The sequence below is a fragment of the Papio anubis genome, chromosome 5 (assembly GCF_008728515.1).
Source record: "Papio anubis isolate 15944 chromosome 5, Panubis1.0, whole genome shotgun sequence".
In the NCBI taxonomy this organism is placed as follows: domain Eukaryota; kingdom Metazoa; phylum Chordata; class Mammalia; order Primates; family Cercopithecidae; genus Papio; species Papio anubis.
Window position 1 is genome coordinate 112,166,385 of NC_044980.1, and position 15,896 is coordinate 112,182,280.

At 36.6% G+C, this 15,896-nt stretch overlaps 1 protein-coding gene across 11 annotated transcripts in view; it reads left to right on the top strand.

Annotated features, from left to right (window-relative positions):
* Nucleotides 1-15,896, top strand: part of DMXL1 (Dmx like 1) — a 175,054-nt gene that overhangs the window by 112,189 nt on the left and 46,969 nt on the right. For all 11 annotated transcript variants that reach the window (XM_031666421.1, XM_021939615.2, XM_003900023.5 and 8 more), the window contains 4 exons: nucleotides 3,977-4,155; nucleotides 8,438-8,580; nucleotides 11,288-11,373; nucleotides 12,668-12,869. In XM_031666421.1, coding sequence (XP_031522281.1) covers nucleotides 3,977-4,155; nucleotides 8,438-8,580; nucleotides 11,288-11,373; nucleotides 12,668-12,869 — 610 coding nt within the window. The remainder of the gene's footprint in view (nucleotides 1-3,976; nucleotides 4,156-8,437; nucleotides 8,581-11,287; nucleotides 11,374-12,667; nucleotides 12,870-15,896) is intronic.

Consider the following 15,896-nt stretch of genomic DNA (forward strand, 5'->3'; position numbering starts at 1 on the left):
GAGACAGAGTCTCACTCTGTCACCCAGGCTGGAGTGCACTGGCATGATCTTGGCTCACTGCAACCTCTGCCTCCCAGGTTCAGGTGATTCTTGTATCTCAGCCTCCCAAGCAGCTGGGAGTACAGGTGCACACCACGACACTTGGCTAATTTTTGTATTTTTGGTAGAGACAGTGTTTTGCCATTTTGGCCAGGCTGGTCTCAAACTCCTGGCCTCATGTGATCTGCCTGCCTCAGCCTCCCAAAGTGCTGGGATTATAGGCATGATCCACTGTGCCTGGCCAGACTTCTTTTTTTTTTTCAATCACTAATCTTATTCTTTGAGGATTAAGAAGTACGTTCAATTAATTGCTTCTTTAATCCTTTTATTTTTGGAATAGTTGAAGTTTAGTTGGAAAATCATGTTTTACATTTAATTTTGAGGATTTGTTTTACACTTAGTGTTCATGTACATTTGTAGTCCTCACACTTTTTACCTGAAGATAAAGAAAGGTTAATATATACCTCTTAGGAGACTGAAGACTTAGACTGAATTGGCTTGCTGAAAGCAAGAAATAAATTTGAAATCTGTTTTGCCTTAAACTTACATGATTTCTATCTTTTCCATATTTTGGGGCTCAGTTTGAAGGTCCAGACTAATGTTTCTCCTGAAGCTTCGTGTATCCTCTGGCAAACTCATGAATAGCTCTGTGGATATGGGTGCCTTAGATTAAGAAGTAGAGAATGAGGCCTGCTGGTTGCTTTAAGTTCAGTTTTTTTGTTGTTTGTTTTGTTGTTGAGACGGGATCTGGTTCTGTTGCCCAGGCTGGAGTGCAATGGTGTGATCTCAGCTCACTGCACCCTCCACCTCCTGGGCTCAAGAGATCCTCCCAAGTAGCTGGGACTACAGGCATGCGCCACCATGCCCAGCTAATTTTTGTGTTTTTTTGTAGAGACTAGGTTTCGTCATGTTGCCCAGGCGGGTCTTGAACTCTAAGTTCAGTTTTTAAAGAAATAACATTTAAATCTAGGTTCAGAATATTAATTTCGTTGTGCTGATTTTAAATGATAAACTGAAAAATAAATATTAACTTAACCTTCCCCTTGTATTTTAGTTTTAATCACAGCAATATATGTGTGTGGTAACGAGTCTAGTAGTACAGAAAAATTTATAGAAAGGAATGTTTTCTTATTCCTCTGCTCCTCCCCTTCCCTGTGTGTAGCCTGTTAACCATTTCTCCATTTCTGTTTTGGGTTCTTTGGGGAGTTACTTTTATAATTATTAGAAAACCACATTCAGATATTCTGAGGGTGAGGAAAGGATTCTTAAGGGAAGGAAGGCATATTTGTCTGTACAGTCTACTGTCTTGACATGGAAACTTTGTTTTAAAAAGTACTTCCTGGGAAAGCAACTGAAACTTATTTTTTAAATTTATGTCAGGACATGATTCTGTTTTTCCTGTGAATGCCTTAGTTTTTCTTCAGTCACTTTATAGCCTCCCTACACCTCTTAAAATTCATAAACTCTGTGTTCAGGTTGCTCTTAATTTCTCCCTAATACTATTTTTTTCTTCTGTTAGTAATAAAGTAGCTGTTTTCCCATAATAATAGAACAGTAGAGTTAGTTTTCACCCAAGGAGTGGCAAATGTTCTTGATATTTGATTATTAGCATTTTCAAAAACAACCAGTTGAACACCCTAGCAGCTCTAGTTTGAATTGGTGCCCCTAAACTTCACAACCAATCTGACCTAACAGGATTCAAGCATAAAATTGCCTGAAGTCTTCCTACAATTGGAGGACAAAGAAGAGGGAGTAACTACCCTATTGACAAGTCACAGGTCATTTCTTGTTTGCTGGGTGACATCGCTAATGTCCTTTTAGTTAAAACATCTAAAGTAATACACGTTCATTACTGTAAAACTGCCAATTTTTTTTTTCCTTTGGTCCTGCTTCATGAATAGGGTGGTGGTGGTGGTGGTGGTTGTTTGAGACAGAGTCTTGCTTTGTCGCCCAGGCATAATCTTGGCTCACTGCAACCTCCCCCTCCCAGGTTCAAGCAATACTCATGCCTCAGCCTCCTGAGTAGCTGGGATTACAGGCACATGCCACCATACCTGGCTCATTTTTGTATTTTTAGTGAAGTCAGGGTTTCACCATGTTGGCCAGGCTGGTCTCGAACTCCTGACCTCAGGTTATCTGCCCACCTCTGCCTCCCAAAGTGCTGGGGTTACAGGCATGAGCCACCGCACCCAGCCAAAAAGTGTTTTAATAAGTGGTTTTCTACTTCCTGGTGTTGAGTCTGTAAATTTTAAATGTTTGCTCCCAGTGTGGTTAATATTTTCATGTCACATGACTGAATTCACAACTTGTAGTTTCAAGTGTTTTCTGTCTTTAAAAACTCTCATGTTTTACCTTTAAAACTATTTTTATCTACCAATGGGTCAGTAAAAGAAAAAAAGGAAACTATTTTTATGACATAGCAATCTTGGGAAAAATCTATTAATTTAACATTGTACATTTTATTTTTTTCAGAGATTGTCTGTACTCCTTGGTTCACATGCTTTTTAATAACATAAAATCAGCCAGGTGCAGTGGCACCAGCCTGTAGTCCCAGCCACTCAGGAGTCTGAGTTGTGGGTATCCCCTGAGTCCAGGGATTAAATCCAGCCTAGGCAACATAGGGAGACCTCCATCTCTTAAAAAAGACAAAATAGTAATGTTAAAGCCAAATTATAAATTGATAAATTTACTTTAAAACTTAGCATTAAGTTTTTGAAAGGTAAAAAAATACCTCTATAGTTCTCACTTTTCACTTGATGAGAAGTTGGTAAACTACTGTTTAAGTTTTAGAATGTGTGTTAATGTATGCAGCAGTAATACTGGAAACTTGATTGTTGGTTATCAAATGTTAGTAAGAACAAAGAAAAAAATTTACACATTTAATCTAACAGTTCCTTTTAAAATCATTTGAAAGATTAAGTAATAATCTTTTTATGCCACTTTTTAGTAGTCTCCTAGAATACTAATATTTTTTTCATCTTTCCCTTTTTCTGAAATAACCAAATTACTATATTAAACTCAGCTTGACTATAGCTTGTTATAATGCATGTGCATGCTGTGTCTGCAAGCTGAGACGCTCAAACAATAAAACCAAATTGTATTACAGCACAAGTATTTTCTTTCCTGTGGAAGGTAAGTAAAATCTCATTGGAACCATCAAAGGAGAATATTGGTGTGCCTTAATGTGGAATTGTTTGCCTGTGTATTAGATCATGCCTTTGCAAAATCCTTGATTATCTACTGGTGATTTGCATTTTGTAACTCAAGGTTGATTAAAGATTTGTATAACTTTTTTAATGCTAATGTCTTTAGTATTCTGAGGTAATATACTAAAAAAATACTGCCTAATTGTGGAGTGTTCACAAAATAAAACAAGAAGATTGCATTATTTTCTTCTTTGTCATTCCATTGACTAGAAAATTCTATCTCTGAGCCATTTCCAAAAGTTTGAATTAGTTTAAGTAGTTATGGTGCCTGAATTTTGTTTATATTTTCTAATGAAAAATATAGTTTTAGATATAAGGCCACATGATTACCGAAGAATCTCAGAAGGGAGTTGTTGCTTTTAATTAACACTGACATCCCATGATAATCTTTAAAAAAAGCAAAGTAGAAGGATGTTGGAAATTTCCTATCATGTTCATAGTTAAATTGTGGACTGATTTATGGGTGGATATTACATCCTTTTATCTTTCACATATAATAGATAAGTCAGCATTTAGAGAGAGAGAGACAAATTGAGGAAAAAGCAGAGGTTGCTAGACAAAAATGTTTGTCTTCCTCTATTTATTTTCTTACCTGCTGTGTACTTTCATAATCTTAATCTTATTTTTTTGTGTGTGCTTATTTGTAATTAACCTTAGATCTTATATAAACACAGGTGAAATAAATGCAATGAAAATAGTACTTCAGTAACGTTTTATTTTCTTTTTATTAGTTTCTTCACTAGTTGAAGAAGGAGAAAAACAGAACAAACGTTTTAGATCATCAAAAATGTCTTGCAGAGAATCTGCCCCACTGACCCCTTCCTCAGCACCAGTAAGCCAGGAGTCACTGGCAGTTAAAGAAAAGTTCATCCCACCCGAGCTCAGCATCTGGGACTATTTCATAGCTAAGGTAATTAAAATGCTATCTAGATCAATATTTTCATAGTCAAATAGAAATGAGAATATCAGAAATAAGTGTAATTTTTGGTGCTTCCAAATGTTTTCACACTTTGGTTTAGAAAATTTTCGTTACTATCAGGCTACATTCCAAAAATGTATACCTTAGAATATTTTGACCATATTTCATAGAGTTTTTAAGGCAGTTTTTTGGTAAATTATGATGTTTGCATTTTAAACAACTTTTGCATTTTATTATATTTTTATGAGATAAAAGATAATTTGCTTAACACTCTCATGTTAATGTACTTGATGGTGATTAAGAAATCAAAGTGCTCTGGTCATCTATCATCCATATACATTTTTTTTTATACTACAGCAGTCTTTCATTATTCTGAAATGCATAAATTTCAATTACCAGTGTTTAGTTAAGTAACATTATTCCCTCAACAACATGGTTCAAATTTGTTACCACAGTATATTAAATATGAGTAAACTTCCCTGCTTCATTCTAGAAATCACTATGTAAATATGCACTTTTTGATCAGTGACCAATCATATCAGTTCTTTTAAAGTCTTTCAGTGATTGATTATGTAGCACCTGTTACTCAGTTCATACACAGCAAAGCATGCAGTTGTTTTGTTTCTTCTCCTGTGATAAACCCATATGATAGAGTACAAAATTGGATTTAATCAGAAGAGGGAAGTGGCCAACTAAGATGAAAGTGCATCCATAAAAAAAGTGATAGTACTGAGAGTGATATTCAAGTTGAACATAAGTGAAGTTAGAGAACAAATAGCCAACCGTGGGTATGTTGACAATGCTGCCATTTGAAAGACTCTAGATGTACAGCCAGAGGAATTTAGTGAAGGTGAACTTATAAATGTAGAAAGTAGTTGTGATAAAATGATGAAGATGTTCAGAGATAGTGACCTTGCCAAAAAACTTCACATTGAAGGGATTCACAGCATTGAAAATGCAAAGAACAGTATGTTGGAAGCTGATAAAATCTTAGAAGTGTGACAGTTTGTTTAAGGCACAGAAGAAATGCTTGCTTCATATCCTAAGTTACAGAGATAAAAGGCAATCGCTACTCAAACTACTCTTGATAAGTTTTTTACAAAGAAATAAAACATGTTATTTCTTTGTATTCCTAATATTTTAATTACAGTATGTTAAAATTAGTTTATTTTAAAAAAATTTTTCTATTCATTTATAGCTGATGGTAAGAGTTTTTAGTGTTTTGACAAATGTTTTTAAAGGTCACAAAACATTTGTAATTTTTCCCATTGATTATTATTGCTCTGTATAGTTTCTGCATGCATGGTCATTTTTATAGTCATGCAATACTGTGCGAAACAAGGACTGCCTATATAAGTATCTTTCACTTTTTGTGTCATCAGCCACATCCCTCACATTCTCAATTTCCAGACGTTCTCCTGCACAAATTGACATCTAACTCTAACTGTTCTCTGGTGACAAAAGTCTTCCAGGCCTACTAAGCTATGGCTTTTATTTTTCTCATATCCTACATGCTTAAGGGTAATGAAGGGAGTTTGTGTCTCCTTGTTCCTCACTGCCGTTTTTTGAGTGATTTATTTATTCATATATTCAACAAATATTTATTAAGCACTTCATTTATCTAGGAATATCTTTATTTCACTTCTATATTTTGAAGGAGAGTTTTTGCTGGATATAGGATTGTTGGTTAGCAACGCCTTCTTTAGCTGTCTTGTTTCTGAATCTTTTTGTTAAATGTCTAGGGTCTGCCCTTACACCCAGTCAATATCACAACTTCAAAGTAGTTGAGATGTTACCTTCCCTAATTGTTTGCTCCTGAGATCTCTGTTACTTTTGATAATGCCTATGGGCCTAGAATTTTAAAGACAACCCCTCTGGCAGGGCATCAGAACTCTAGTCTTCACAGCCTGCCCTGCTGACGCTGGTGGAACACCTACACCACAGAGATTGGGGTAGAATGGGAACAGCTCCTAACCAAGTTCTCACTGTTTTACCCAGATCAAATCCCATAGATTTTTTTAAATAAATACTTCTCTATGTGTTATATGCATGGGTCAACCATTGGTTGTTTTCTACAACTTTGTTCAATTTTATTGTTGCTTTTTGGAGAAAGGACTTACCAAGCTGTTTACTCAGCTGTTCCAGAAGTTCCACTCTCCCTGCTATGTTTCTTTGTTGGTCTTCCAAGGTTTTACAACCTTTTTTTCAAACTTCCCACATCTCCCTTTCCATCCTATCCTCACTCTTAATTGATGACCTCACCTTGTAAGTCTCTGAGAAAGATAGAATCAGACAAAACTTTTTCATCATCCCAATTTAAAGTTACAGATCAATTACATTTGTTCCTGGCTTATTCCCTCCTGTTATAGTGGAGGAAAAGTCCTTCTATCAAAGACCATTTTCTCGAGTTCTACTCTGAATCGCATTCTTTCTTTTCTTCTCTACTCTCCCCTGTGTTTTCAGTTCTCTTCCTCTCTGTCGAATCCTTCACATCAAGATGAAAATGTGCTTTAGTATCTCCCATCCCAAACCCCTGCTTTGACCCTGAAATATTTTCCAGCTGCTATCCCATTTTTCCCACTCACATTCAGCTTTTCAAAACTATAGACACATGTGCTTTCTACTGCCTTGTTTCCCTTTCATACTTACTTAGCATATAACTTTCTGACCCAGTTACACCCATTAAAACTGCTCTTGTTGAGATTCAGGTGATATCCATGTCAAGTATAGTGGAAACTTTTTAATTATTTTCTTAATCTGTCTTCTTAGCATCATTCAACATTCTTCACTACTCCTGCCTTGAAATGCTTTTCTCTCCTTTTCTCCTGATGCGAGTTTCTTGTAGCTTTTTTTCTTAAACTTACTATTTATTCCTTCATAATCTTCTTTCTTCATCCTTCCTCTTCTATTTGACCCATGAATGTTGGTCTTCTTCGTCATTTGTACATTTTATATCGGTTTTCCCCAAAACCTTCCCTCTCATACCCAGTCTTTCCATTTTATGAAATTATATATTCATCCTTATAGTTGCTCAAGCCAAAAACCTGGGAATCATTTGTTTTTCCCCCACCTTCTCTTGCTCTCCAAATCTATCAGCAGATCTGTCGGTGCTTTCTCCAAAATATGTCTTGAATCTACTATTTCTCTCCAGCTTCATTACTAACCACCTATATCCAAGCTGCCAACTCCTGTTTTAGTTACTGATGTCTCCATTTCTACTCTTGCCATTTAGCTTTTCTCTCATAAGAGATTGATCGTAATGATATACTTAGCATACAAATCTCAGAAGCTGTCTTCTACCTACAACTTATTGGTGGCATTCCCTTACATTCCTTTACCATGGCCTGCGAGACCCCATCTGAGCTGTCATTTGCTATTCTCTCCAATCTTTCTCCCAACATTTATCTTTCCGCTTAGCAGACTCAATCAAACTATTTTCAAACCAAACTCTTTCCCAAACTCTTTCTGCATTCTTTTTCCACTGTCATTAAAATGCTTTTCTTCCCTCTTGTTGTATGGTTTATTCCTTCTTGTCCTTTAGTTCTCATACTTTTCTTTTTTTCTTTTTTTTTTTTTTGAGACAAAGTTTGGCTCTGTTGCCCAGGCTGGAGTGCAGTGGTGCGATCTCGGCTCACTGCAACCTCCCCCTCCTGGTTCACACCATTCTCCTGCCTCAGCCTCTCAAGTAGCTGGGACTACAAGTGCCCACCACCACGCCCAGCTAATTTTTTGTATTTTTAGTAGAAACGGGGTTTCACTGTGTTCACCAGGATGGTCTCGATCTCCTGAACTTGTGATCCGCCCGCCTCGGCCTCCCAAAGTGGTGGGATTATAGGCGTGAGCCACCGCGCCCGGCGTCTCGTACTTTTCAAAGAGGACTTCCATGATCACCTTATCTCAATTCTCCTTATTCTCCATTTCTTTTCTTTGTAGCTCATATACAAGTTGTATTTAGTTTTCTGTTATTTGCCTATTTTTTCCACTAACATGTAAAATGTAAATGAGGGTGGTGATTGTATCTGTCTTAAAAATTCTTAAATCAGGTAGAATTCTTGCCGCACAGTGAATACTTAATAAATTTTTGTTGAATGGATGAAAAAATAATGGAATTGTATCACGTGATGTCAAAGGCATAGGATGGTAAGATAATAGTTACTTACCTCTCTTATAGTGAAGTATCTGCAAATGAGATGAATTATTACTGTTAGACTATATGTTTGAATGTATTAAATTAGATATTTGGCTGATAAATTTCATGATTCCTTTATTTTAGCCTTTTCTACCCCCTTCTCAAAGTAGAGCTGAATATGATTCAGAGGAGAGTCTGGGAAGTGATGATGATGATGATGATGATGATGATGATGTTTTAGCATCAGATTTCCATCTCCAGGAGCATTCTAATTCAAATTCATATAGGTATGGAATATTTTATTTTAAATTTCTTTTTAAAAATCATGGTTTATATAAATAATATTTTTGAAAAAATACATGTGAAATTAATAGCTTGTTGACTTTATAACACATTATAACCCAGATTTCTTTAGTTGAAATTGTTAAATTCCTTTCCTTAACAATAATTTCTATGTTGACTTTATAACACATTATAACTCAAATTTCTTTAGTTGAAATTGTTAAATTCCTTTCCTTAACAATAATTTCTCACATACCTTTGTTTGTCCATTAATGGACTATCCGTAATTTGCATCATTCCTAACAAATCTTGCTCCAAGATTATACATTGCATTTTGGGCTCTAACATAAACAAGTTCTACTGTTTTAGTCTAGAAAATATAAAGTATTTTCAGTAGAACACTAGTACTATAAGATATCAATAGGCACTATCTTCAAAAAGTACTCTGTATACCATATAAATGTTCTAAATGCTCACCTCTGGCTCCAGTACTGCGTTATTCTTACATTCATGAATGATGGAATATTAACTTGTCTCTGTTGATATGTTTACATCTAAAACATATATATGTTTTACTAAAACATGGTATGTTAATGGCGTGATAAAAAAATGTAAATTTTCCAAAAGAGATAAATGTATGAGGACATTGAAGTCATTCTTTATTTAAAAGTTACTATGAGATTATTTACTTCCTGGTTTATTGAGAGTTTTTTTCCCCCTGCTGAATGAATTTTACTTTTTCAGTATATAAATCATTTAAAAGTCAAACTGCACAACTCAACAACAAAAAGACAAATAGGCCGGGCACGGTGGCTCACGCCTGTAATCCCAGCACTTTGGGAGGCCGAGGCGGGCGGATCACGAGGTCAGGAGATCGAGACCATCCTGGCTAACACGGTGAAACCCCGTCTCTACTAAAAATGCAAAAAATTAGCCGGGCGAGGAGGCGGGCGCCTGTAGTCCCAGCTACTCGGGAGGCTGAGGCAGGAGAATGGCGTGAACCCGGGAGGCGGAGCTTGCAGTGAGCCGAGATCGCGCCACTGCACTCCAGCCTGGGCGACTAAGCAAGACTCTGTCTCAAAAAAAAAAAAAAAAAAACAAAAAGACAAATAATTTAAAAAATAAACAAAGGGCTGGGCATGATGGCCTATACCTGTAATCCCAGCACTTTGGGAGGCCAAGGTGGTCAGATCACTTGAACCCAGGAGTTCAAGATCAGCCCAGACAACATGGCAAAACCCCATCTATATTTCTAAAAAAAAAAAAATGTTAATGAACAAAGGACTTGAATAGACATTTCTCCAAAGATGATATGAAAATGGCCAATAAGAATATGAAAAGATGTTCAATATCATTAATCATTAGAGAAAGGCAGATCAGTTTCCCAATGAGGCAACATCTCATATGCATTAGGATGGCTACAAAAAAAAAAAACATAACAGTGCTGGCAAGGAGGAGGAGAAATTGGAATCTTTGTGCACTTTTGGTGAGAATGTAAAATGGTGCAGCAACTGTGAAAAACAGTATACTGGTTCCTTAAAAAATTAAAAATAGAAATTAACATATGATCCAGCCTTTCCACTATGGATATATACCTGAAAATATTGAAAACAGGGACTGAAACAGATATTTGTACTTCCCATGTTCTTAGCAGCACTAGTTACAGTAACCGAGGGGAAGAAACAATCAAGTGTGTTTTAACAGATGAATTACTAAACAAAATGTGCTATGTATGTTCAACGGAGTATTATTCAGCCCTAATTAGGAAGGAAATTCTGACACATGCTACAACATGGGTATAATGCTAAGTGACATAAATCAGTCACAGAAAGGGTTATAGTATGTGATTTCACTTATATGAGGTACCTAGAATCATGAAATACATAAAGACTAAAAATAAAATAGTGGTTTTCAAGGGCTGGCGGTGGGGGGAGAATGGGGAATGAATTTAGAGTTTCAGTTTTGCAAGATAAAAAGAATTCTGGAGTTGGATGGTGATGGTGGTTGCACAGCATTATGAATGTACTTAATGCCCCTGAACTATAAACTTAAAAATGGCCAAAATGGTAAATTTTATGTTTTTGTACTACTGTTAAAAAATAACTAAAAATTCAGTCCTTTAAGAAATAAATATGTTCCACTTGAAATAAAAGAGAAGCTGACTTTTTTTTAAACCAAACTATATAAAAATGTGAAATCACAAGTTTTACTTAAGCTTCTATTTACTCTATCCAATTTCTTCTGCACATCCTCTACAGCAAATCACTTTTATTAGCTTCTGGTTTATCCTTCTGTTTGCAAATAAGCAAAAGCATCTGTCCAAACTTATTCCCCCAGATTTTTTGCAGAGGGTAGCATACTACATACAGTGTTCTGCTACCTGCTTTTTATTTATTACTACATATGAAAACTTACTCCATATTAACATTTAGAGATCCTTCTTCATTACTCCTTATGGTTACCCTAATATTCCTTAGGTCAAAAATAGTTATTCAACGAGTACTCTCGTTGTGGACAATTTTGGTTATTTTTGCACTTCTGCTATTGTAGATAATGCTGAAACGACTAACTGGATGTGTATATTATTTTGTTTTCATAGAGGGGTATATTCAGGTTGATTCCTAATAGTGGAATTTGTTGAATCAAAGGGTAGTATACTTTTCTAAATCCCTATAGAAATTGTTAACAGATCTATTGTTGCTTTATTTTTAGTTGGTCCTTGATGCGGTTGGCAATGGTGCAATTGGTGCTCAACAATTTGAAGACTTTTTATCCCTTTGCAGGTCATGATCTTGCAGGTAATAAATAGCTCCACTTGAACTCATGGTACCATTGCTTTTGACTTACTACCTGTTTTTTTGGGGGTTTTTTTGTTTTTTTTCTGGAGTGGGGGGGGGGGAATTTTAGTGACATCCTGTTATAGAAGTTAGATTTCTTTTAACTAAACCATCCGTCTGTAAATGTATCTGTCATACTGTTAGGTGCTTGAGGAGGGCAACATCCAAGAAATCAAGGGCACTGAACGTGATATGCTTGACTATATTGAGACTCTATACTCTAGCCAAGTGTTAAGGGATTTTACAATGGAGAGAAAACTAAACAAATGCAAAAGCTAGCAATTATTAACTTCAAAGGAGGAAAAGATTGTACAGGAAAGAAAGGGGCATGATAACATTCTAAGTGATTCTGCTATGAACTGTAGTTCTGTATATATGATACAGTAAACACAAAAATACCAATTTAACGAAATATTTTTATGAGACTCTATCATAATGATGACAGAGGAGTTTATTCTGATTATGCCATAGTAGTAAATCAGTAGATCATTTCTGAAATTGAAAAATTAAGTATTAAGCATGTTATTTAGATATAGAGAGGTAAGTAGTAGGAATAACTAAAAGTTGAAAGTGAGATTAGGACTCCAGAGTATGGATGGGCAGAATTGCAAAGTGCTGAGTTCCATGGCAAGTATTATTTAATTTTAACTTTATGTTTTGTTTTCATTTTCTATAGCTCTTAAAGAGTTATATGCCATACAGAAATTAGTCCGATACAAATTAAAGCAGGGGTGTCCAATCTTTTGGCTTCCCTGGGCCACACAGGAAGAATAATTGCCTTGGGCCACACATGAAATACATTCATACTAACAACAGATGATGAGCTTAAAAGAAAAATCACAAAAAATTTCATAATGTTTTAAGAAAGTTTACGAATTTGTGTTGGGCTTCACTCAAAGCTGTCTGGGCCGTATGCAGCCTGTGGGCCATGGGTTGGACAAGTTTGATTTAAAGCAATTAATTTTCCCCACATACATATTTTCAAAATCTTCAGATACATTTTTCTTGTAATATTGAAGTCAGAAGCAGTAATGTTGAAATACTTACACAGATTTATGGCATACCTTTTGTAATCCTCTGGATTTCTTTGCCCATCTCACCTTGCACATCTTCCCTGCCAAAGTGTATGTTAATATTTAATCTCAGTCTTTTTTTTTCCTGCATCCGCTCTCCCTGCTCTCATTTCAGTCTTCCTTAAAATTGAATATGGCATTTTACTGCATAAGATTAATATGAGTCAGTGTTCCCATTTTAGAGCTTCCAGTTAGTTCACCTCTTTGTCATGCGGTTCTAAAAACTCTTCAATGTTGGGAACAAGTTCTTCTCCGACGACTTGAAATCCATGGTGGGCCACCTCAAAATTATATCGCAAGTCATACCTCTGAAGAGAGTTTGTCTGCAGGTCCTGCAATTCTTCGCCACAAAGCTTTACTGGAACCTACGAACACTCCTTTCAAGTAGGTTTTCTTATGAATATTGTTTGGGTTTTTTTGTTTGTTTTTTGAGATGGCATCTCACTCTGTCATCCAGGCTGGAGTGCAATGGCACAATCTCAGCTCACTGCAGCCTCTGCCTCCTGGGTTCAAGCGATTATCCTGCCTCAGTCTCCTGAGTAGCTGGGATTATAGGAGCCCGCCACCATGCCTGGTTAATTTTTGTATTTTTAGTAGAAATGGGGTTTCACCATGTTGGCCAGGCTTGTCTCAAACTCCTGACCTCAGGTGATGCACCCGCCTCGGCCTCCCCAAGTGCTGGGATTACAGGTGTGAGCCACCACACCCACCCTGAATACTGTTTTTAAGATAGGAGTTTTACTTTTTGGGCTGCACATTCTTGTCATAACTACTCAACCCTGCCAATGTAGAGTGAAAGCAACCATAGACAACATGTACACAAATATATTCAGTTGTTGTCCAATAAACTTTATTTCTTAAAATGGTAGGTAGACTAGATTTGGACTGTGAGCCATAGTTTATTGATGCCTGCTCTAGAGCAGTGCTGTTCAAAATAACTGGTTACAGAAGTGTTAAAAGTTTATAGCACTAAGCAACAGTCAACAGATGCAGCACAATTCCTGTCAAATTACCAACATCATTCTTAACAGAATTAGGAAAAAACTATTCTAAATTTCACATGGAAGCAATAGAGCGCTGGATTAGCCAAAGCAATCCTAAGCAAAAAGAACAAGGCATCACATTACCTGACTTCAAACTATACTACAAAGCAACAGTAACCAAAACAGCATGGTACTGGTACAAAAATAGACAAATAGACCAGTGGAACAAAATAGAGAACCCAGAAATAAACTCATGAGAATTTGTTCTACAGATGATTTCATCACTCAGGTAGTACTAAGCCCAGTACCCAGTAGTTACTTTTCCTTTTTTGGAGACAAAGTCTTACTCTGTTAACCAGGCTGGAGTGCAGTGGCATGATAACAGTTCACTGCAGCCTTCACCTCCTGGGCACAAACGATCCTCCTGTGTCGGCCTCCTGAGTAGCTGGGATCACAGGCATGCAACACCATGCCCAACTAATTTTTTGTATTTTTTGTAGAGACGGGGTTTCACCTTGTTACTCAGACTGGTCTCAAACTCCTGTGCTCAAGCAGCCCATCTGCCACAGCCTCCCAGAGTGCTGGGATTTCAACTGTGAGCCACCATGCCTGGCCCCCAGTAGTTATTTTTTCTGATCCTCTTTCTCCTCCCCCCTCCCCCCTCAAGTAGACCCCACTGTCTGTTGTTCCCTTCTTTGTGTTCACGAGTTCTCAACATTTAGCTCCCACTTTTAAGTGAGAACATACAGTATTTGGGTTTCTGTTCTTGTGCTAGTTTGCTAAGGATAGTAACCTCCAGCTCCATCCATGTTCTTGCAAAAGACATTATCTCATTCTTTTTTATGGCTGCATAGTATTTCTTGTATCTGTACCACATTTCCTTAACCAGTCTGTCACTGATGAGCATTTAGGTTCGTTCCATGTCTTTGCTATTGTGAATAATGCTGCAGCAAACACTTGTGTGCATGTGTCTTTTATGGTAGAATCATTTATATTACCCTAGGTATATACCCAGTAATGGGATTGCTGGGTCAAATGATAGTTGCATTTTTAGCTCTTTGAGGAATCGCCATACTGCTTTCCACAGTGGTTGAAGTAATTTACACTCCCACTGACGGTGCATAAGTGTTCCCTTTTCTCTGCAACCTTCCCAGCATCTGTTATTTTTTATAAATAATCTGTTATTTTTTAATGATAGCCATTCTAACTGGTGTGAGATGGTATTTCATTGTGCTTTTGATTTGCTTTCTCAAATGATCAGTGATATTGAGCTTTTTTCTTATGCTCATTGGCATGTACGTCTTCTTTTGCAAAGTGTCTGTTCGTGTCCTTTGCCCATTTTTTAATGGTGGTGTTTGTTTTTCTTTTGTAAGTCAGTTGAAGTTCGTTATAGATGCTGGATGTTAGACCTTTGTCAGGAACATAGTTTGAAAATATTTTCTCCCATTTAGGTTGTCTGTTTACTCTGTCGATAGTTTGTTGTGCAGAAGCTCTTAAGTTTAATTAGATCCTATTTGTCAATTTTTGCTTTTGTTGCAATTCCTTTTGGGGTCCTTGTCATAAAATCTTTGCCTGTTCCTATGTCCAGGGTGGTATTGCCTAGGTTGTCTGCCAAAACTTTTATAGCTTTTGGTTTAACATGTAAGTCTTTAATCCCTTTTGAGTTGATTTTTGTGTATGTTGCAAGGAAGGGGTTCAGTTTCAATCTTCTGCATTTGGCTAGCCGGTTATCCCAGCACCGTTTATAGAATAGGCAGTCTTTTCTTAATTGCTTGTTTTTGTCAGCTTTGTTGAAGATCAGATGGCCAGAGGCATGTCACCTTATTTCCCAGTTCTCTATTCTGTTCCAGTGGTCAATGTGCCTGTTTTTGTACCAATACTTTTCCATGTGGTTACTGTATTTTTGTAGTATACTTCAAAATCAGGTAATGTGATTCCAGTTTTGTTCCTTTTGCTTAGGATTGCCTTGCTATTTAGGCTCTTTTGTTGTTGTTGTTTCATACTAATTTTAAAATAGGTTTCTCTAGTTCTGTGAAGAATGTTGTTGGTGGTTTGTTAGGAATAGCATTGAATCTGTAAATTGCTTTGGGCAGTATATCCACTTTAATGATACTGATTCTTCTTCTCCATGAACATGGGATGTTTCTTCCATTTGTTTGTGTCTTATGTGATTTCTTTGAGCAGTGTTTTGTAATTCTCATTGTAGAGATCTTTCACCTCCTGGTTAGCTGTATTTCTAGGTATTTTATTCTTTTTGTGGCAGTTATGAATGGGGCTGCCTTCCTGATTTGGCTCTCATCTTAGCTGTTGTGTATAGGAATGCTGGTGATTTCTTGTGCACTGATTTTTGTATTCTGAAACTTTGCTAAGTTGTTTATCAGATCTAGGAGTTTTTGGGCTGAGACATAGTGTTTTCTAGATATAGAAT